Genomic DNA, 23,337 nt, shown 5'->3' with positions numbered 1-23,337 from the left:
GGTAGATCTACGTACATTGTAGCTACACGAAGTATCTCATCGTGACTGACGTGACCAGTGACCTGGTGACAGTACAATGTATACAGCCTATAAGTATAGTATGCCTAGCTAGCCCTCCTGCGCAAATAATATTATGCGTGCTAAATCTGTGATTATCAGCACAATCATCATCATCATCATCACATGCACATGCAGTGTATATCAGCGAGCCGGCTCATGCCGCATGCGCCTGGCTGTTATGTACCAGGCATCAAAATCTGTATGGCGCGACCCGGCAACCATTTCTCCACACTCTGTCGTCAGTATCGCTCGCGCTTCCTCGGGCTCAGGTTCTTGTGAAAGAGATCATTCCCAGTGTTGAGAACTCAAGTCAAGTCCTCTTCAAGTGGACAACCAAGCCGCCGAGCGTCCCCGGTAGAGTTCTACTCCGCGAGCAAAGCTTTGTCTATGATTTCGCCTGACGGTCGAGAGCTGATCAGACAAGACAGCGCCACAAATCCTAGCCCCTCAACTCAGCCGTCGCACTAACGTTTTCCAGGAAAGAAGAGAAGCAGCGACCTGCGTTCCGGAGACCAAAGCGAAGCTGGTCTATTTCAACTGTTTGGAAGGTAAGCTTTAGGAATCTTCGCTCAGATCAGATAGGCTGAGTTCTGACATTATGAGCCGCAGATTGCTGATCATGACTGTGCTGGTTGTTGGTGACATGGATTCACATGCATCACATCAGCACACATACCGACAGTAGTACCACCGCCCGGTAGACAGTCCTTACCCCTGCGTTTCATGGTTTGGGCGTGCATCACAGGGATATTCAGAACATGTGTTGCCCATCCGTGGGCACATGGCACGTTGTTCGTCTGCAGTAGATCATGACATGAGTGAGTCTATCTACTCTGCTGATCTATCACAGGGATCATGCAGGATAGAGGGCGGGTAGAGGGGGGGGGGGGGGGGGAGTAAATACTCAAAAATAGACAGAGGGTAACAGGCAAACCTGGGCGACTGCATCAAGCAAAAACGGCTACAGAAGTTATTTGAAGAAGAGGTTGGTGCGACTTCGGCGATACTCGGTGGGGAATTGTGTGTTGCTCCCTACGTGGGAGCTCGCAGTTTTCCTGCCGACTTGAATTCTCACTTGACTGACTCATGACTGCCATCCAGAGCACACAAGAAGTCCATCGAACCGAGAAATTATTTGGCAGAAACAATGGGCAAATCTTGAAAATGCCAATTCTGTCGGAAGTCCCCAGGGAAATTTGTTACTGATCAGCTGGAGACACACGTACATGCCAGTAGCAATGCTGCTCTACCATGTACCAACAGCATGCTGATGATAGAAATGTTCAACCCAGGGTTGGCGGAACCGGTCCGGTTGGTCAGGCCATCGCCGGGCCTGGCCGACTTTTGGACCACCGACGTGTGTTTACTGCTGGTTAGGTCATGTGCAGCCACCAGCCACCATCTCATATACAAACTGTATGACAGGCTAGGGTGTGGCCGGATCAATCAAAACCTCCTTCCGCCGGTCCTGCAACAGTTTAACGCAGCTATTATACCATACCTCATGTATAGCTCCAGTGCCCTCTCCAGTGTATAGCTCCAGTGACGCTGTAACCAGGGCTAACAGTTGCGGATGCCAAAACATCACTGATCAAACTGGAAAATAGCACAATGCACTCCAATATTTTCCCTGCCATACCATGCAGTCGACCATGCACTGCCGCACCACTTTAGTCAATGCCATCAATGAGCACCACTGGATGACCCATTCTGGGTCAAGCTGCCAGTTCTTGCGGGAAGCAAAGTTAGGAAGGTGTACCTCCTTCGTGTAGCCTTCCGTCCCTCTCCCACAACAGGCTGAAACTGGGCAGGATATAGGAGGTGCGACTAGTTGAGCCATTGTTGTGCCACTGACCGGAAACTTGTCCGCTGAAAAAGTGTCCAGAAAGTAGCCGGATGTCACGTGGGCTCTGGAGCAAGCCATCCTGTTGTGTATCCTACTACCAATGGTAAACGTGAGCTGGGTCTGCATCTACCGTCCGTGATGCCAGCCTTATAATCTTGTTTGCTTTTGAATTGGCAGGGCAAAAACAAAAAAAAGAGCCCTTCGCCTTTTTTTCAAAATTGGGTTTCAGCTGGTTTAGGTAGTTTGGTATCTCAATATGCCAGCAGAACGGATAATATAGTTAAATGGCCGAAAGTGCTGAAAAGCTTAAGTTATAACTGTAGCAGTTGGGTCGCGGCTTGTTTCTCAAGACTTTGGCAATGGTGTATGCGAACATTTTACCCTGCCCGCCGGCTCACATTTTCTTTCTGCTTTCAAACTGAGTACACAGTCTGGTTCAACAGAATATGATGTCTTGTGACATCGCAGTGCTTTCACTCAGTCTATTGGGTGCTGGCAATATGTTTCTGCTCTTTCTCCGCATGTCTGTCCTGCTCACTTCATTTGCCCCCCCCCCCCCCACACACACACACACATACACAGCCTTGCTGTGCGAATTAAATAGGCCTCTGTTCCTGTGTTGCACAAGACTTTAAAGAAAAGCTGTAGAACAAGAACAAAGTTTATGTACTCTTCGGCAAACACTGCTGGCTGTTGTGAGGACATTGGAGGACTAAGACATGTCCCTAGCGATCCTGTGTGAAGCCAAGGTCAATAAGTAGAGTCTCCCCGCCCTTGCTCATTCCATTCCGCTATTAAAGCAGGCAAGGCTATGCCAACCGTACAGGTCTGCCAAGTACCTTTCAGCTATCCCTGCCCACGGCTTGAAGCAGCGGCTGTACAACTCCTCAGCAGCTATCGTGTGTGGAGTGAGCATTGCAGAGCTCGATGTGCATGTGCATTCTTACAAAACAACTCTTTTAACTTACTCGCCTCTGTCTCCTTCAAAGGAGCAACCAGCAAACTTACTTTCACCCTCATTTTCACCGCCATTCGCCATCAGTGGCCGGTAATTCTCCTACAAGGTACAGTCAGACCTCGCATAACCGCACACATCCGTTTTCCACAAAAATATCCGGATAGGCGAGGGAACCGGATAACTGAACACACACACTGTATCTGTATGTGGCATATCAAAAGCAGTGACATCGTACATACATGTAGACGGGTCCTATGCAGTACAACTAGCGTGCACAATATGTAAAACAAGCGACAAAAATGACAAGTGCATGCAACTGAGTGCTAATCGCATGCATCCAGCAGGTCAAGGACCTCATATTGTTTGTACGAGTACAACTCCCTGATTCTAGCTTCTTTTTTTTCCCAATTTCTATACTTTTTTCTGAAAAACGTAAAATATTTGGCACCTATGATCAGGGGATGGCCCACGCCTGGTAAAAAAAGTAAATAATTAAAGAAAAAATTAAGATTCTAGCTTCTGCAAGCCACGTGCAACCGGATACAACGAAGCTTTGTGTACACATTTCAACCAGTTTGTACACAAAATCATGCACCGGTGTGCGGATTGCGAGGTCCGGTTATGTTGTATGCGCAACGTACGCTGCACATCGGTAACCAGCGATTTTCTTCCGGATGGCGAGGTCTGACTGTAGTATAATCAGAAGTCCCCAGACGGCTACATAATTATACCAAGAGTCCGTAAACATTGCTTTCAGAGTGTGATGGAGGCATGCTACGTAAGGAAGGCAGCGCGAAGCATACTGACCCCTAACCACAGTCGCATACTCTTATTTATGGACTCTTGATTGTACTGAGATGTCTTGGTCCAAGGAGGCTGCGGCCGATGGCTTGTCTAACAGGAGGGGCTTGACATGTCCTTACAGAAGCCACTGCAGCAACACCCAGGCACATCTGCTATCTAATTTGTTGAAAGCTCTTTTATTCATTCATTCCCTCAGACCAATGAGTATTCATTGGCTTACAATTTTTTTAAACTGTAAAAAAGCATTTCATATCCAGTACATGTACATGTACCGCAATGAGAAGACTTGCCTTTTATCCAGGGTACTTTATACAGAATATTCACTGTGCCTAACGTTTTTAACTTATGCTACCTGGCGATTACTAACTTAGCAACAAACTCCCAGTACGGTAGCTAGGTATGCCATGCCCATTATTTCTTCTCCTGCGTCATACGGCATGCTTCTGGAATTAGTGCATCAAGCTCTGGGCACTTTTCGGGGGCATTCCCAGTGAATATGGTGCTAATCAGTATGTGCATACACGTGTTGGGGAGGTGCTACGCTGGTGTGGTGGTTGCGCTGTATCAAGTCGGTGTAAGGATCGGGTTCCTGCAGAGAGGTGTCCCGCAGAAACAGCAACTTTTCTTTAGTTCACATAACGATGGATGCCTAGTGCGAATATACAATACCGGTACCTGATATAAAATTGCTTCTTACACCTTGAAATGAGTGCGACCACTCACATGGGCACTTGACACCAGGCAGTGAGTAGTAGTACAGTTTGACACAACAAAACAGGTAACCCTCTGTTATCCCTGACAAGGCAGACTGTTTACGGACACCCATCCGATTCCATGTTTGTGCATATCATATCCCTTCCAGGCATGTTGTTTGTCTTGCACTGTAACTATTCAATTCCTGTCTCATTTCTCACCTCCGCTTCCTCCTCCCCTCCCCCTTCCCCTCCCTTCTTTGTATGCTAGCACCTATCAACGCCTTCTCGTGAGCTACAGTATGGGACTATGGGTCTCAGCAGTCAATCAAGGGCTAACAAATAACAAATTGATATTTTTAACAAGTACTAGTAGTACAAGTTGATTGCTAGATTCTGTGATGCAGATTCCTCATAATCAGGTACGGCTCATCACTGTACACTGACTGTACTCTTTCTAAGCATTGCATTGTTGCAGGCTACAAGTACAACTAACTTAGTTACTTGACAAACTGGCTTCCAGTGCTATTCTCTTCCGGTAATTGCAATGCTGTCATTGTGGACAGCATACACCACACAGTACATGACGTAATGACAAATATTCTTCTTACTGCAATAGTAGTCAATACTGGGCCAGTGCCCAGTGCCCACTGTACTGGCACTGCACTGGCGTCCCACGTGAGATGGCTGGGTGTGCAGACTGATGTGGCTCATGGTACTCTATAAAACAATTCGGATAGTGCTGTGGAGTGTAGTGCTGTGGAGTGGAGTGTAGTGTAGTGACCTCAATGCAGAGAACAACGATAACGTTCTTTGACGAATACGCATTTGTGGGAAGTGGAGAGTCTGCAGTGACGCCTGCTGTTGAACGTTGGTAAAGACTTTGCCAGTTTGGTTGTCGGATGCGCAAGTCTAGGAGTCGCACTCAAACCACGACATGGCCATAATAATGGGTAATCCGTCTTGACTAAAGTCACTTCCAGCTTGGAAGGTACTGACTCAGTGACTGCGGTGCATGCAGATCTACACTTCCAGCCACGTACTGACTGTATGCCCCTCCGTGGCCATACGAGTACATGACGTGTGACTCGAGATACGAGTGTGTTGATGCCCGTAGTGTGCACCGAAGTGTAATTCTGCATTGCACGAGACGGACATGTATGCTCCTCCCCCCCCCCCCTCTCTCTCACCCCCTCTCTCACCCTCTCGCTCCCTTTCTCCCTCCCTCTGTGGTGACTAGACGCTTGCCTGCAGCCCGGAGCTCTAGCAATCAATGCTGCTCAACAGTAGTGCCACTACCAGGTAACCTACCTTTCAAGTGTCTACATGTGCGGTACTTTGCTGCACATACCCTCATTACGAGAGGGAGTCCGTGGTATGTACGATACCCTGCACGCACTCCTTTCTCGTCAGACTCAAAGTCCGTTTGACTCCTTTGAGGCCTTTCCTAGGCATGGGACATTTGCATCGAGCCAACAACCCCATTGCACATCGGTCCTCTTCTTTTCGTCCACCCTGTGTTTCCGCTCCTGCAACAGGGACCCCGCTGTGACTATCCAACAATGCACTACTACTAGTAATCCAGGAGCGAAACAATATTAAGTACACGTAGCGTGCTAACGAGTATTCAGTTGCTAAACTACAATGACCACAAGTCCAACATGATCAATACTTCTCTTAGAAACGCTATCGGAGAGAGGTGTTTTCAAGTGCTCGTGTAGACTACCTCACAGCCAAGTCACAACTACTGTACTACTACTAGTACTTGAACATCCGCCTGTTGCAAACACCGCCTCCAGCAAACGCCGCCTCCTTTGGTTCGATCATTGTTATCCGGGACGGGGAGTGACCAGTTAGAGCATCACACAAGGCTTCGCTGCTTACCCTGAAGTTGCTGAACACAGATGATGTCAAACGGCCGCGGGGCTATCCTCCAAAGTCCTGGGTGGACGTCCTGATGTAGTGCAGAACGCTGACAATCTAACGATCGAGTCCAGAGGACCGGAACACCAGAGTGCTCAGCTTCCCCTTGGCCTAGCTTGGGACAAATGCGACCTGTTGACAGATGTGTTCACGGAATGTAGTTCTCATGAGTCATGACTCATGTGAACGACTTACGTACAGGAACTGCCAGGCTGTGGCGGTGCACTTGTCCCCAGCAGGCCAGAGCTCTAGAGCCTGGCAGAGGCGTACACAACAGTGTAGGAGGTGTCTCGATACATGTAGTATGTACGCACATTGACTCACACGCGCGCGCATGCACGCACGTACATACAGATACACGCGCGCACAGCCACCCACACGCGCGCGCGCGCACACACACACACACACACACGCGCGCGCTCCTTGCGCTTGTGGCAGAAACTCGATCAGCCCTCGGCCTCGGTCTCGCTCTGTCCTGCGGGCTGCTGCCATTGAAAGGGGTCACACAGGAGTAGCGCCATCTGCCAACTGGACCCGCACCCACTACCAGCTCCAGCCAAACTCGGCTGTCACAGAGTCAGGGTTTGTCCAGTGCTGGCCGTGGTTGACAGTGCTAGTGCCAACACGCCGTGCTGAGTGCTGTTGTGGGCTGCACTACCGCACTTCAACCGGCACTCTCAGTACAACCGTGATAATGCTCTACACGAATAGCCTTCACCTGTTCACTACAAATCGTCATAATAATTGTACCACTACTGGCACTAGTAGTAGATCTACGTACCGATATCAGCCGTGCATCCCACATTCCCAGGCTGCTGCGGCTTGACCGACGCATACAGCCTCACGCTTGGCAGCTCACAGACACCTGATGTGCCGAGGCAACGAATCGATGGGTATGTCTGCTCATTTCGCCAGCATTAGGATATCGATAAGGTGAGCATCGGCTCGGCAGAGAGTATGCGGATCTGCCGAACACAGTCTCGTACATCTACAACAAACCCACAACTCGGCGGGTGTGATGTGCCCACTGACCTGCCAATGCCGAACCAGACTTTTTGTGTCGGTAGCCTTGGGACTTGGGTTGTCGCCCCGTGCGGTGCTGCCTGGGCGACTGCTCAACCACAGCGCATGCGCTCTCGACTTGCTTATGCGGAGACTGGACAAGTCGACTCAGGATTTGAGATCGAGAGTGAGTGGAGTTCCCGTGCGTTTGTTGACTCGTCAGGTAGTTGGAGGTTCAGATTGGTGTTTCCGCAACAGGAGCGCATGTTTCTAGCAGTTCTCTTTAGCTTGACACAGGTCATCGGGAACCATTAAAAAGAAGCACCACAAGTGGGAGAGCACCTTTCCTGTGTAATACTTGTGCCTCGGCCAGCCGTTCTTTGTCGTGAAGTCAGACGGGTTTGTATGGTAAGTATTTATTGTATAGTCGCATGCTGGCATAATCACGCTTACTTCGTTATCTGTGTGTGGTGTAGTTAGGGTTTTGTGTGAAAGAACTCATGCCGTCATGGCATGGTCTGCCTCCGACTCCTAGATCCTTGAGGGCTTGACCCTTGCTTTGCAGAGCTAGAGGTGCTAGCAGCTAGCGGTTTCTTCGTGCAACACAGGCTTGAGTAAATTGGCTACCGGTAGCGTGGTGGTGCCAGTGCAGTTCTGTTGCATGTTGGGACTTCTTCTGTGTTGGAGTTGTCAGCAGCTTGCACTACGAGTCTCGTAGGCTACTGAAACATTTGCGTTCAGTTGCATGCACTTGACTCGCTTTTGGATGTGCATGTCCGTAAACTGCCTTCTGCGCGTGTACTGTCGCTGGTTTTGCCTGCTGTTTGGGAACGCGCGTGGGTTTTCTCGTGTCCTCTTCCCAGTGCAGCCCAAGTGGTTTCTAGACTTTAGAGGTCACGGCTAGGTTTGGTGAGGAGCAGCCTGAGAAGCTTGACATTGAGCTTTCCTTCAGCGGAAGCCTTGGCCGGGGAGCGCAAGAGTTCAGTGGTGGTTGGTGTGCTTTGAGTCGCCCAGATTTGAAAAGGTATGCAGTATGTTGTCGGGAACGTGGATCAGATGATTCCTGATGATGTGAGTGCGTGTGGCCTGGGACCATTGAGTTGATGAGGACTGCCACACGTCGTCACTGAAGCCGGCAGTCTTGCTTCTTTTCTCTTTCCTGTTCGTCTAACCCACTAACCATTCATGCGACCCTGACCTGGGACTCCTCTGGCTGCAGCTGTGGAGTTTCGAATCAGGGCTGAATACATGACTACTGTATCATTCTTTCCTGAACTGGGTTTGAGTCAAAATAATAATAATAATGAGTCCTGAGGCCGTGACGGTTGCGCCTGGTTCTAGGGTCGCTGTGTGGTCAGTGAATTGACATCTTGGGGTTTGTTCTCTACTGGATGCGGGATTTTGCGTGCGTGTCAGCTTACAAGATTGTGTATTTCCTGGTACATGTACTGTATAGCAGCTGGTCACCTCAGTGATGAAACTTATCAGTCATGAAAAGAAAGACCTTGAGCCAGGTCACAGCAGCGACTAGAGATCAACACTGAGTAACTGATCCCAGAGATGAAGGATTGGTGGCTCAGAGGACTTGTCACGTAGTGCTTTGGGCGCCGACTCGTGCAGTTCAGATGTGTGTTGGTGTTCTCTGCCGTTATTGTCCTGACTACTCCGTTCATAATACATACACTGACGAGTACATACAGCGCGGCCGAGCACAATCGACTGCCTATCAATACATGTGTATTCAACAGCACACCTCAGCCCGGTACACCTCAGTCCCAGGCAGTTATCATCGTGACTTGCGCATCATCAGCTCAAATTCCGCAATCTAGAGTAGACAATGCATCCCAGCCTCCTCAAACCATGATCTCTCGACTCCGTATCCAAAAGACCGCGAGTTCAGCTGGTTTTTGGTCTTAGCTTCCCTTTTAGATCGTTTCGATGTGCGTGCCAATATCGGTACGAGACTTAGGGGCGTTCGTTTTTGATCTACAGGTTTGGGTAGAAACTACTTCTTTCGGTAGAGGTCACAGTGTTCGTTTTTTTTTAAATATTCTACTCCAAAGGGTAGATTCTACTTTCCTCTACCGGCTCTACCAGGAAAAAGTTGGTAGAATCTGGTAGAAGTTGGTAGGGCTCTAGAGCTACGGGATTTCCAGCAAGATCAAGGATTTGTACACATCTCCATCCAAAAAAGGAACATTTCACGTACACATCGTGTAAACTACTAAATCCGGTAGAACAGCGTTCGTATACTTGGCTCTACCATCTACCTCTCGGTAGAGTGACTCTACTCTACTCTACCAGGTAGCTAAAAACGAACGCAGCCCTAGTGGTTGTTGCGAATGTCTTTCTACACCTCCCCTGTAAACAGGAGATGCATAGAATTCAGGTGCGTGAGGGGACTGACTTGCTGAATGCCTGAGGACCAGACTATAGTTTAGTCACCTTCGCTACAGTCTATTCAGAAAAGGATGAGCGCTGGCTCTGGAGAGCTCCCGTGTTTGGCGATTTTGTGGTACACTGTGCAGTGCCGCGCGATTCGAAACTTGAAAAAGGGTCCAAAAAAGGCACCTCAACTGGGGTTCGAACCGCAAGTGTACTGTTATGCAAGTGGAGTGAACAGCCTGGATGTTCAGGGTTTTTACCCAATTGAGTGCTTTGGGGGCAAAACCTGGCCGAAATCCTATTCTTGTTATGGCTTGCTTTTTGGAGAAATAGACTTAAAAAACACAATTGGAAGAGCATTCCATGGGGGATTGCCAAAAAAATTGTGACAAAAACTCAAAATTTGACCCGTTTATGGCCAAAAGCTAGGAAATCATCTTTTTCTGAATGGACTGTAGATGACAGTAGTGTTTTGCCGCAATGCCGGACGGGTATGACAGACGGGTATGACAGACACATGTAGAGCGTAGATGCATTGGAACCACTTCGCAGGCAGCCTGGGGACTCGTGACACCGTTTTTTGCCGTACAGTGAAGTCAAAAATGACATAAGCCACGAGCTACTCTGCCTCTAATCCATATGCGGAAATGTACACTCTTGTTTATGTACTCTAGATTGCATGCATTCTTGTACATCTCCAAGTTTCTATTTCTCTCTCTCTCTCTCTCTCTCTCTCTCTCTCTCTCTCTCTCTCTCTCTCTCTCTCTCTCTCTCTCTCTCTCTCTCTCTCTCTCTTGATGCCGTATTCCCACACAAGTACAAATGAAACACATTGTCTAACATTTTAAAGTGTGTGTATGAGATTGGAAAACAGAATTTATCGTTTGCCATTTGTTGTGAGTTATGGAACGTGCGACTGTAGTTTTAGCCTGCACGAATACCATCTATTGCACCAGCTTTACGGTACCCAAACTCCAAAAATTGAGCAAAAGACTAATTCTGCCTTCCAATGTGAAGTTGACCACACATGGATTTGTGTGCTCTTGACACTCTGATGTACATGTACATGTACTTGAAGACTGGTGTTTGCATGCTGTGTGAGAACTGCGTGTGTTATGGTGGCTTGCTATCTGCGACATGGAATGTATGCTGTGTATTAACCCGGACTATGTCTTGTGCACGCTTGTGTGTGTGTGTGTGTGTGTGTGTGTGTGTGTGTGTTCATGTGTGTGTGCGTGTGTCTGTGCGCACACGTGTTATGATCTACTCCCATACACTGTGGTTGCATCATCACGGATCTTCCATACTAGTGACTAGGGTTGGTTGCAGAGGAAGCCATCATGAGCACCACCACAGACAGTCCAACACCATCACAGCCTGCCAGTGCTCCCGCAGCCGTGGCAACCCCCACAGCTGCTGCGGCAACGGCAACAGCAGTGCCCGTTGCTACGACTCCAGCTACTCCTGCCTCATCAAGATCATCTTCAGCGCACAAACCCTCGCGTAGCCGAGGGCCTGGTAGCGGTGGTCGCGGTGCATCAGCAGCTGGACATAGCCCGACAAATCGCCGGTAAGTAGCCATATGGGCTGAATTCCACTTCGAATATGTCATACACAGCAAGCCATTGTACATGTTGTAATCACCAGTTGAGTGGCCGAGTGGTCGTGACCTTGCCTGCGAATCATGACGCCCCGATTCGCTGGTACCAGGGATCATATAATTAGTATACCCTGCTAACTGCTAGCAAATGTGGTGATGCATGCACAAACATCTTAACCAGCAATGAACTGCACCAACACCCATGGTCAACTGACTACTCGAGTATTCAAAGCAGGGAGTAGTAAAATACAGGGAGGTGACACGAGCATGTATGGCCAGTTTGACGATTGCCTCAGCACCGTTTTCACCCGGCGGGTGAGATTGGGGTACAGTACTATGGGTACCGAAGTGTGTAGACACGCGCGCGGATCAGGATTCTCTCGATCAGGGAGTAGTAAAATACCTACCGCCAAAGAGACTCCTACTGCAGCCCGTAGAAACTCAGCGCTGAGAATTTCCAACAATTGTCTGCCTTCACAAAGTTTGGTAGTCGACCAAACTACCACTATGTCAGGATAGAAGTCCAGCAAGAGTGGTATCACTTTGGGAGATATCCCTGCGTGCCGTAGATTATTCCTGTGTCGATACAAGCTGTTTACGACGACGTAGCCCGCATTTCAATCCTTGACAAACTTAGAAACATTTCATTCCGAAAAGTGAACTCCCGAATCTCCAGCATACCATAATATGAAATGCTCATCATCACAAAGAAGGTAGAGAAGCACTGGTTGATCACAACTGAGGAGAAATTAGTGCCGATCGTGTGGTGTCCTAGAGATTTTTTCGACTTCGAAATCGGTGCACTCGCTTTTCATCTCCAATCGTACACGTATTGTTCTCAAGGAAATCACCTTCGTTCTATTGCTCCATGCCGTCGATCGGGACGAATTTCGGAAGGGTGGGACCTTTCCATATGACGATGATACAGATGTATCACAAGAGCAAAACAAATGCTGTTCCATGAGATGGATAGACCTTTTCACGGAATTAGTTCTTCGACAAATACTCAAGATTGATTCAGCAGATCATCTTTTTTTGCGAAAGAAAAAAAAACAAGCGCGAGGCACCCATCAAAAATCACGATTAGTGGCGTGTCACCTCCCTGTATTTTACTACTCCCTGATTCAAAGTAAGACTGGCATGGATGCTGCTAATAAGGTTTTAAAGGGCACAATCCGATCACTCTCGCTGTGAAGCGTTGCATGAGCATTGCATGAGAGCGTGTTTGGACTGATGTTAATAACCTGCAGTGGTAAGGGACAGCGTAAAAACATGAATGACGATCACACTACGGATAACACGCCAATAAGTAGCTGGACGAAGTGTGGGGAATGTGCGGAAGAGGCAACGTGGGCAAATTTTCTCTGGCTTCTGCTTCAACAAAGCCTTATTCTCGTACTTGAAGAACCAAGACTAAGTGTCTATGGCTTGATTTCATCATTTTCTATGGTTGCCATGAAGTCATGTGTGATTCACCATGCAAGATCGTGGACATTTGCCGCCAAGTCACCTAGTCACTGCATGTTCACCTACTACTACGTCTAATAAGCAACAAGCAAATAAGTGAGCAAGATGGAGGGAGCATTGTAGCAAGGCTCCAAAAATAATTCTAAATCAAAGCAGCGCTGAGCCTCACGCTCTGCTTTTTATGCTCCCCGACACCTTTTCCAGGCCACTAGAGGAACCATGCAAGAAGCTTGGAAACGATTCACATTCTATCATTTATGTACACGTCGTAATCCAATGAATTGTTCTTCTGTGCTTCTCGTCTGTTTGCAGAATCCAGAAGGAGCTTGCAGATATCTTAGATGATCCCCCGCCGAATTGCAGGTCAGTATATTTTTAAATTTTTTTATTGAATTAGTCCAAACTCCACCACACCACACGCACTCTCTGGGCAACCTCATTCAGCTACACGACTCCAAGTTCTTATACATGTAGATATTGGGCATGTAGATATTGGCAACACGTAGTGATTGTAAGAATACCGAATGGCTAGAACTTGTGAATAGAAACATGTTATGCAGAGAATGACCCAATGCTGTAGACAGCAAGCTGTTTCGGCCATAAAGGCCTCATCAGTACAGCTGCAGAGAATGACTGAGAGAATGAAGAAGTGCGATCCCACACTTTGAGGTAACGGAAGTGCTAACACACAGAGAATAGGTATATAACCGACACAGCGCCAGAAACAGCTACGATTTGTTTGTAGTGAAATTTCAACTCAAACTGACATCCTACTGCTAATTTTGGTGACTGCTGCTATTATTTCTCGCTTGAATTTTTTCCTTTTCTCAAAGTTGCGTGTGTGTATGTGTGCGTGTGTGTGTATGTGTGCGTGCGTGTGATTGTGTGTGATTGTGCTGGTCCTGTTCAGTGCCTCCCTGATGGGTGACAAGCTAAATGAGTGGATTGCTACCATCATGGGACCCAGTGGGTCTGTATATGAAGGCGGTGTTTTCTTTCTCAGCGTTACGTTCCCATCAAACTATCCCTTTGAGCCGCCAAAGGTTAGTCATGCATTGGCACTCACTGTTTGTTCTCTTCGTACCAGATGCATGGCTTTGTTGCTGCTGCCGGCTGGTACTGTCGTTCTTGCTGGTAGTGCTTGGGATTCTGTTGCTTGTTTTGCAAGACTGAGCTGGAGTTGTGCTTTTGCTACTAGTATCTGATGTACGAATGGTTCTCGTACTTGTATTGTATTTTATTGTATTGCATTGCATTGTATTTTATTATTTACTTAGGCAATCCTAACAGACCCCACTGTCTTATTACAGGGCACCCAATGTATGCAGTGAGTTCCTGGCGAAATGAGTTGGGTGACTTCACTTGCTGCTTGTCATGTGCGTATATATATGGTGTGTTGTTGTTGTTTTCCCCCAGGTGGCATTTAAGACAAGAATATACCATTGCAATATCAACAGTCAAGTAAGAACTGCTTCCAGGTCTTTGTCAATGTGTGTGTGTGTGTGTGTGTGTGTGTGTGTGTGTGTGTGTGTGTGTGTGTGTGTGTGTGTGTGTGTGTGTGTGTGTGTGTGCTTGAGCGTACGCGTGTGTGGCTTGTAAGCCTAGAGCTTCTGTACCTTGTCTATTTTATTTCTTCACCTTGCCTGTTTACAGTGAGCAGTGCATTTTAGCCCCTGGGATGTGCGATGCTGTGAATGCTGCTCCGCTGGTTGCCTGCTTTTGGTGATATAAGTGAGCAACTAGCGTGCGGGAAATGATGTCGTGTTTCATGTTTCTTTACTATCCATGTGTTCGTGCAGGGTGAAATCTGCCTGGACATTCTGAAAGATAACTGGAGTGCAGCGATGACTATCAACAAGGTGCTGCTCTCCGTGTCAGCCTTGCTGACTGATTGCAATCCCAGCGACCCACTGGTGGCCAACATTGCACGCCAGTATCAGGCAGACCGGGCAGAGCATGATCGTGTTGCACGCGATTGGACGCGTCGCTTTGCCAGATGATCCTTGCTTGCTCGGTGCTCGCCCTGTCCGAATTCTGGTAGATCTGGCGTGCCTTCTAAGTTCTAACTAACTAACTTCCCTGCTTCACCCACTTACTGCTGTCATGTTCCTGTGAATTCTTCTAGCCTGCCGCATCCGCGTTATCCTCCTGCCATCCGCTGTGTAAACAAAATAACATTGGTCGTTGATTTATAATCTTCGCAACTGAAGTCCTTCTCAGCCTTACCCTCCAGGAAGCGAGCGCAAGAGAACCAGCAAGAAAGCAACTTGAAACGCCTCTTGCGTCTTCTTCTTCTTCTTTAAACTTGGCTGTTGCGTGTGTCGTATCGTTCGTCTCTCGATCGCCCTCCGTTTTGTCTTTGAGATTATCTTGCAAGTAAAAGGAAGAAAGAGAGGGATTTGGCTTGCAGAGGCCCTTCTCTCTTGATGTAACTTATCCTTTACCCACTATAATCGTTAGGTACATCACTCACTATGATCATTGGGTACACCACTTCTGATTGTTGGTGCTACCCCAGTAAAACATGCATTTCAAGTTCTTTACTTTCACAAGTGTGTCTCTCTGTGGCAAGTTTTTAAAAGTAACTATTTTTATGACAAGTATGTCACCTTTGCTAGATGTTTGGTCTTGATACGTATAGACTCCACTTTAGTGCCAATCGCAGATCATATTTTGTGGAGTATACAGAACCGTAATCCATTCCTTTGTGCAGATCTGTAATACATGTACTTGTACGTGTGATGTTATTTATTGAGAATGCCAAGGTACTTGGTGATGTGATGTTTGCTGTTGTCTAGCTTATGCCCATAACCACCGAAGTTGAAGCACATGACTGTTCCGTGTGTGTGTGTGTGTGGTCAATTCATCAGCCTTGCAAGCTGTTGAATGGTGTAATCCCAGCACAAGTTGCTATGTCTAACATAGCTGTTTGCTATCATCGCTTCCACGATGGGCATGTCTGAGGTGTGTGTGTGTGTGTGTGTGTGTGTGTGTGTGTGTGTGTGTGTGTGTGTGGTGTGTGTGTGTGTGTGTGTGTGTGTGTGTGTGTGTGTGTGTGTGTGTGTGTGTGTGTGTGTGTGTGTGTGTGTGTGTGTGTGTGTGTGTGTGTGTGTCAATGAAGCACAAACATGTTGTTCTTCCTCTCTGACATAGCTCTGAGACCCTCATCCACCAACTACTCGCCTGGTGACGTGTGGCTAATCAACACTGCGCTGCTCCCAACTATTTGCGGAGCTTCCTCGCGGTGACCATTATGATGCTAGATTCCTGCCCATGGACCTGGTCACTGAACATGAAACCTTCCAGTTGGAGAAGAGCCTGTACTGGTGTGCACGACATCAACTCATTTTCGGCTCTAGCTCCACTTCAAACTCATTCCATACACAGTCGTCAGAAGAGATGCGTATACCAGTAGTATACATGTATGTCGCCGACGTTGGGGGGGGGGGGGGGGGGGGGTGTAATGGACTCCAAGGCTTGCTTGATGTACATGACTCGTACTATATGTCCAGGGTGAGTCGGCACGCAGTGTATTCGCTTCCAGTCCAGTGTGTAATGCGGCCAATGGTGTGTGGTACTGGTAGGTCCTACCAGTACCTAAGATTCCAAACGGAAAAGTAGAACGACAGATCTCTGCTTGGCAATGCATGCGAAGGAAACTCCAAGTGACAGTGTCTCAAGACTCAACTGCCACTGGGGCGGTCACCCATTCGGATCCGATCTGAAGTTGACTGAACTTTCTTGGAAATCAGTTACCGGTATCTGCGTGCTCGCTACGTCCGTGTTCTTCTGTAGAACACAGGACACGAGTTACATATACCGGTATGTGCGAGTCCAAGTCAGGTAATACATTGTAGTATTATAATAATTAATGTCAAACTCAAAGTGAAGGGACTCGGGTAATAAGCGCCATCCGATCGATTTAATAAACAACCGTTGAACTCTTCCTCTCCTCTCCTCTCCTCCATCCGCTCTCACAGCCGACTCACTGCTACCCGGTAGCCATTACACACAACAGCCATACAAGGAAGGGTTGCAGGTAGATACTGAAATTCCTCCTGACAGCTGTTTCGCCTTCATAAGGCTCATCAGAGAAGGTGATATTGAGTAGGATGATATCAGGTGGAAATGCCGGTCAAAATTAATGTTAGCAGCTTGTGATTAGATTTCTCACCTGCCATTTTCTTGGAACCCCTGGCACTGTGTTTGCTGGAGAATTGTAACTTCTCATTCTCACACTTTGCCTGTAATCTTGCGCCTATGTTTTGTAGTATAAATCTGACCATCTCCACCTGATATCATCTGTTGTGTCAACAAACGCAAACACACGAGGTAGGGTTTGTGACTTATCTTTCAGAAGACAAAGAGAAAAGACCTCTTGTCCATAGCAAAGGACAGGCAGAAAACCGTGATGCATGTGTGTACTAGTATGCGTACACACGCGAGTGCAAAAGGGCAATGCGTACAACAGGCAGAACATATATGGATACACCACGCCCCTTCTGAGATAAAAGACATATTTATCTGATCAAAACAATCAAAAACAAAACACACAGCAGCAATGAAGTGCATAAGTAACAGCAACAGTCATAGGTCCGGCAGAAGAGCAGAAACAGAATGAGGACAAAGTCATCAGTCATAAGATTGTCCGCGTGTGGATATCACATTAAACGGGACATTCTGCTGCCGATGGCGATGACTGCGGCGTGGTGCAGGCTGTGCTGGGGCATGTACACCAGGGGCAATAGAGGCAACTGGTGTCTGGCCTTGTGCCGCGTCTGGAGCATAAACAGTAGGGACGGCTGCAGCTGGCGGGGGTGTAGGAGAGACTCTTGGTCGGAGGAAACGGCGGTTGCGCCAATAGATGCGGCCGCTTGGAAGTTTCACCAAGTAGTCCCGGTGCTGACCAATGGCTACGATTGAGCCATGAGCTGACCACAACTTGGTCCGGGGATGCTGGATGTCGACATGTGCTCCAAGAGACAGACGAGGAAGGGACCGAGCAGAGCGGTTGTAATGCTGCTGAGTCGACTCCAGGTAGTGTGATGAGCGCTGGTCAACTTCATTAGCGTGTGTTTGCCATGCAGGAGCAAAGCTGGAATGGTGGGCAAACACAAAAGACGACAGAGGCCGGCCGTAGAGAGCTTGGGCTGGACTCTGACCAGTGGCGTTCGGGGTATTCCTCCACTCAAGCAACGCACGTTGAAAGGAATCCACGTCGAGGTCGCCATTACTAGTGGTCTTGTGAATTAGCGACTTCATGGCTTTCACGGCATTCTCGGCAAGCCCATTCGACTGCGGATAATGGGGAGAGGATTTAGCATGACGGATGTGCCAGGTATCACAGAACTTAGCGAACACATGGGACTGGAACTGAGGGCCACCATCACTGGTAAGTACCTCGGGGACACCAATGTCAGGAAACCAGCGGCGAAGAGACCGAATGACGTCTGCAGAGGAGGCAGTGCGTCCGAGCTTGGCAACGCAGGGCCAGCTTGTTAGTCGGTCCACATACACTAGATACTGCAGGCCTTCACACTCAAACAGGTCGGCGCTGCAATGCTGGAATGGCAGATCTGGAGCACGATCATCCACACGGAGTGGCTCCTTCGGTTGTGAGGCGCTGTGCAGGCGGCATTTGTCACAACTACGGACAACATGCTCGATGTCGGCTGACAATCGTGGCCAGAATACAATCTGCCGGGCACGGGACTTCGTGCGCGTCAATCCTTGATGGGATGCGTGTAAATCAGACAAGACACGCTGCCGGAGAGCGACGGGAATCAAGAGACGGGGTCCTTTCATCACTAAACCACTGTCAATAGAGAGGTGCTCGTGACCATTCCAGTACGGCTGGAGTGACTCAGGCATGAGGGACCTCTTAGCAGGGAAACCAGACACGATGAACTGAACTAGGCACTGGTAGTCAGGGTCGGCCTGGGCGGCGGAGCGGAGCGCGTGGTACTTCAGGCCACCAGACGTATCAAGCGTGCACGCACGGATAGCAGCGCCCTGAGAGGCAGTACTCTCACCCAGTTCATCGTCAGGGCAGGGGTCGCTGACTGGATGGCGGGACAGAGCGTCAGGGAAAGCATGATCCGTGCCTTTCCGCCAGGTTGCGTGTAGCTGATAGGGCCGAAGTTTCAGGACGAGCCGCTGCAGCCGGGGATTCTCTATCTGATCCAAGTAGTAGGAGTTCAGAATAGGGATGAGCGGGCGGTGGTCGGTAATAACTTCAAACCGAGCACCGGAGAGATAGATCGAACACTTGCGTACTGCCCAGGTAACTGCAAGGCATTCAAGCTCAATGACGGCGTATCTCGTCTCGGCATCAGAGAGGAACCGGCTTCCACATTGGAGTATGCACCAGGTGTCGCCCTGCTGCTGCCACAAAACATAACCAAGTCCGTTCTTCACGGACGCATCAGTTTCTAACCGAAGCGGTCGGCCAGGCTGAAAGAACGACAATATCGGGGGAGAAGCCAGGGCAGCTTTGACGGCGTTAAACGCGTCAGTATGTGCCGACTCCCACAGGAACACATTCGTGGACTTCAGCAACGGGCGAAGCGGGTCGCTGAGCTGTGCGATACGGGGCGAGAAATCACTACACTGATTGATTAGCCCGAAGAATGAGCGGACGTCAGTGCGATTAACGGGTACTGGGAAATCAGTGATGGCTGCCGTCTTGTCACTGTCAACAGTGTAACCATCCGTGTTGATGTGGTAGCCACAGTAGTCGACTTCTGGGACGCCGAAGACGAATTTCTTGGCGCTCAGGGTAATGCCGTGCTGACGGGCGCGGAGCAGAGCGTCACGAACGTGGGTGAAATGAGTCGTCAGTTCCGTATCGTACACAAGACCATCGTCAACCACTTTTACGAAGTTGGTGAGGCGATCAAACGCTGCGTCGGTACGGGAGTTGAATACATCACCAGCCGAGACAAGGCCCTGCGGGTTGCGAAGAAACTGGTACCGCCCCCACGGTGTGATAAAGGTGGTGAGCGGCTTGGCATCGTCGGACAGCGGGACTTGCCAATAGCCATGTCGGGCGTCGAGCTTCGTGAAGTAGCGGGCTTTGCCGATGGCTGCCACTGCGTCATGTGGTGTACGAGCAGGATGGGTGGGTCTGCGTACCTGATCATTCAGCTTTCGAAGGTCCACAGTCAGTCGCATCTCAGTTGTGCCCTTCTTCTCAACGAGAACGATTGGATGGCACCACGCAGAGGGTTCTGTGACTGGCTCGATAATGCGATCATCGACCATACTGTCCAGTTGGGACTTTATCTGATCCCGGTAGGCAAACGGTATGGTGCGAGCAGTGCGGACGCAGCTGGGTTCTGCACCTGGTTCCAACTGAATGTCCATGGGCGGACCATCCATTGGTGGAAGCTGTGAGCTGTCGAAAACGTCGGCAAACTCTTCCAGAAGCTGCTGTTGGAGCTGCCGGGCCGTGTTGGGTTCAGTACGGGCAGAACGGACAAACACGGAGGGCCAAGAAGCAGGCAACAGATTCAAGGCACAGAGGCTTTGGCGGGATAGCAGTGCCTCATCCAGGCCTTTGTACACGTGCAGTGTGGTGTCGTGTGTGACGGAATCGAGCGTCAAGGTCGCCTGGATCTTGCCAAGACTGGTCAAGGGTGCGCCATCAGCGGTGCGCACAATATCCTTGTCGGTAGGCAGATTCTCAATAAAGTCTCCGAGGAGCTCGAGGTGTGCAGGGCCAATAGCGTTGATGTCGCTGCCGGTGTCAGGAAGCCAGCGCAAACTGGTTGGCTTGTCGGCAGACACGAGCTGCGTGTTGACGGCTATGGTAGCCCCTTCACGGGAGGACGCGGCACGTTGCAGCTTCAGCTGACCGACAGTCCTCTTAGAAGCAGACGGACACATGGATAAGAAGTGACCGGTGCGTTGGCAGCCATTGCATTTGCGATCCGCAGCAGGGCAGGGTCGCTTGCTATGAGCGGTGCGGCCACAGTTGGGACACTTGTCCGGCGAGGGCTTGCTGCCAGACTTGGTATCCTTGGCTGCGGGTGCTCGAGCTTGCTTGGATGCCATTCCTTTCTGCTTCTTATAGCTGGAACGAACGGCACTCACGGACGCGTCTCCAGTGGCCTGACTGGGGATACGTGACGAGGTTTGACTGGCAGCCTCCTCGGCGCGGCATAGGTCGACGCAGGTTGCCAGGGTTAGATCCTTCATTGCCAGCAGCTTGTGTCGAACGTCATCCTGCAGGATGCCGGTAACAATGCGGTCTCGCAGAATTTCATCCGTGTTAGCCTGGAGCGACTGCTGGCATGTTTGACACATACGCCCTGAGCATGTCGAACAGACATCCAACCCGGAGAAGTTGCACGCATGAAACAACTCCCTCAGGGATGTGTACCACGCGTCGAACGTCTCTCCAGGTTGCTGGGCACGGCGGTAAAATTCAATCCTGTCCAGCAGGGGGTTGCGCTGGCGCCGGATGAACTTGCGTAGTTCAACCATGGCCTCCGGGACATCATGGGTGTTTGGCACCACAATCACACCTTCACGAACGAAACGTCGCAGGTCCTCATCCAAGGCCTGCCTAAACGCGGCCATCCTTGTCTCGCGGGGCTGCGCTGACAACAGCTGACACCGGGAGTAGTCCTCCCAGGCCTCGCTCCACGATACAAATTCAGCTAGATTCGCCGACGACAACAATATGGGCCGATCCACAGCGACGAGCTTGGTGGATGGAGCAGGAGCAGACGAAGCAGGTGCACTCGTGCTGCTTGATGATCCTTGCGACATTGACTGCAACAGAGTTTGGAGCTGCGCATCGCGCTGGGCAGATGCTTGCACTTGAGCTTGGATCAGCTGCACCAGTTGGTTGATGTCCGGCTGTGACTTAGCACCATCCGCCATGGCGAAATCACAACTATCGATATCGTACTACAAGGCTACGAAAAAATTCTAGAACTTCGAAACGGACAATTTTCGAAGCGAAACGAAAACGGGCAGAGAGCAACACTACAGGTGGGCTACTCTACAACTGCAATGGAACTACTAGTATACTAAGACTACAGGTAAAGTAAGACGTTCACTGCGCCATGTTGTGTCAACAAACGCAAACACACGAGGTAGGGTTTGTGACTTATCTTTCAGAAGACAAAGAGAAAAGACCTCTTGTCCATAGCAAAGGACAGGCAGAAAACCGTGATGCATGTGTGTACTAGTATGCGTACACACGCGAGTGCAAAAGGGCAATGCGTACAACAGGCAGAACATATATGGATACACCATCATCCTTCTCAATATCACCTTCTCTGATGAGTCTTATGAAGGCGAAACAGCTGTCAGGAGGAATTTCTGTATCTACCTGCAACCCTTCCTTGTATGGCCGCAGTGTTGGTGTGTGTAATGGCTACCGAGGGTAGCAGTGAGTCGGCTGTGAGAGCGCGGAGGAGAGGAGAGGAAGAGTTCTTTACATTTTATTGGCCGAATAGTACCGTTCACCATTTGAAATTAACAACAACAACAATAATGTTCCGTGGACTGCTGTCTCCGCGATGAGGGGTCGGTATGGTCAGCGTCTTTCCACAATGTGCATGTACATCCTCGTCATCAAATACAGTACCGGTACCACGGGACCACGACATCAGGTTTGTTACGTGACTTACAGTGGTGGTCAAAAGTTTTGACCCACCATGCAGATTTTTCTAATTCTGAAGGTTGGGGCTGTAAGCTACTAAATTTTTGGTTGAGGACCTCTGAATCAGGCTGAATAGTGACGTAGAAATGAAAAATGCTGAAACACGGAGTCATCTGGGGACTACTGTGGTCAAGTATATGTAAAAGGTGGGTCAAAACTTATGGCCAACGCCCGCACTATCATAAACCGCCAACAGGATACACGAAATAGTGTGATTTCTAAAAAGTATTCAACTAAACTAAAGTCTAGAAGTCAGTCCCGGCCTATTCCAGATACATCCACCACTTTGTAACCCCTCCCTTGGCCTTGATGATCGCTTGCATACACTGCCGCATTGAATCGACGATCTTCTTGCGCTCGTGAGGAGAAATCAACTTCTATGCCTCCCGGCACACTCGCCACAGCTCATACTGGTTTCTGGGGGTGATTTCGACATCGTGCTGCTTCAGCCCAGCAATTTTGCAGAGATTCTCAGTTGGATTGAGGTCAGGTGGCTGCAGGGGCCATGTCAGGACGGTGATGCCGTTCACCGTCCGCCGCGCCTCCGTTCTGTTTGCGGAGCGTTTGCGGCCATAAGACACCACCCACAAGCTGCATCATGCTCAGCAACATCATGTTTTCGGATGATGCGAGGTACTGGTCCACATTCATCGTATCCATCACCCGGCAAATGCGCGCTACGCCGTTGCTGGCCATGGCTCCCATACATTGATATTGCCGTCGCGGCGCTTCACAGTTTTGCGGGTGCATGTGCCAGCCAGAACCTATCCTGTCCACCTCCTGACGTAAACTGCATCACCAGAGCCCTTGAGGTTGATTTTAGACTCATCAGTCCACAGAAATTACCACCAGTCATCACTGCTCCAGTCCTTGTGCGTCTATACAAATTTAAGGCGTTTTGCCTTATTCACAGCACTGATGAAG

The 23,337-nt window shown here is 49.3% G+C and overlaps 2 protein-coding genes across 5 annotated transcripts; one reads left to right on the top strand and one right to left on the bottom strand.

The window, feature by feature from the left end:
* The first annotated feature begins 291 nt into the window (after positions 1-291).
* LOC135813906 (uncharacterized) lies at positions 292-15,567 on the top strand. Of its 4 annotated transcripts, none has more exons than XM_065326932.1 (7): positions 7,068-7,693; positions 8,154-8,309; positions 10,981-11,240; positions 13,050-13,100; positions 13,648-13,780; positions 14,154-14,198; positions 14,537-15,567. In XM_065326932.1, exons 3-7 carry the CDS (start codon positions 11,011-11,013, stop codon positions 14,735-14,737), a joined length of 660 nt encoding a protein of 219 aa, XP_065183004.1. In that variant the 5' UTR covers positions 7,068-7,693; positions 8,154-8,309; positions 10,981-11,010; the 3' UTR covers positions 14,738-15,567. The 4 variants fall into 4 exon arrangements, with proteins under 4 accessions (XP_065183003.1, XP_065183004.1, XP_065183005.1 ...); XM_065326933.1 differs by having other exon boundaries at positions 8,149-8,309; XM_065326931.1 differs by lacking the exons at positions 7,068-7,693; positions 8,154-8,309 and adding an exon at positions 292-608.
* Positions 15,568-17,369: 1,802 nt separating this feature from the next.
* On the bottom strand, positions 17,370-21,626 carry LOC135813365 (uncharacterized protein K02A2.6-like). Its single transcript, XM_065326464.1, has one exon. It carries the CDS (start codon positions 21,624-21,626, stop codon positions 17,370-17,372), a length of 4,257 nt encoding a protein of 1,418 aa, XP_065182536.1.
* Positions 21,627-23,337: the final 1,711 nt, after the last annotated feature.

The sequence above is a fragment of the Sycon ciliatum genome, chromosome 4 (genome assembly GCF_964019385.1).
Source record: "Sycon ciliatum chromosome 4, ocSycCili1.1, whole genome shotgun sequence".
NCBI classification, from domain to species: Eukaryota; Metazoa; Porifera; class Calcarea; order Leucosolenida; family Sycettidae; genus Sycon; species Sycon ciliatum.
Note: the sequence above shows the minus strand (reverse complement) of the source record. Positions and strands in the feature narration are given on the sequence as shown.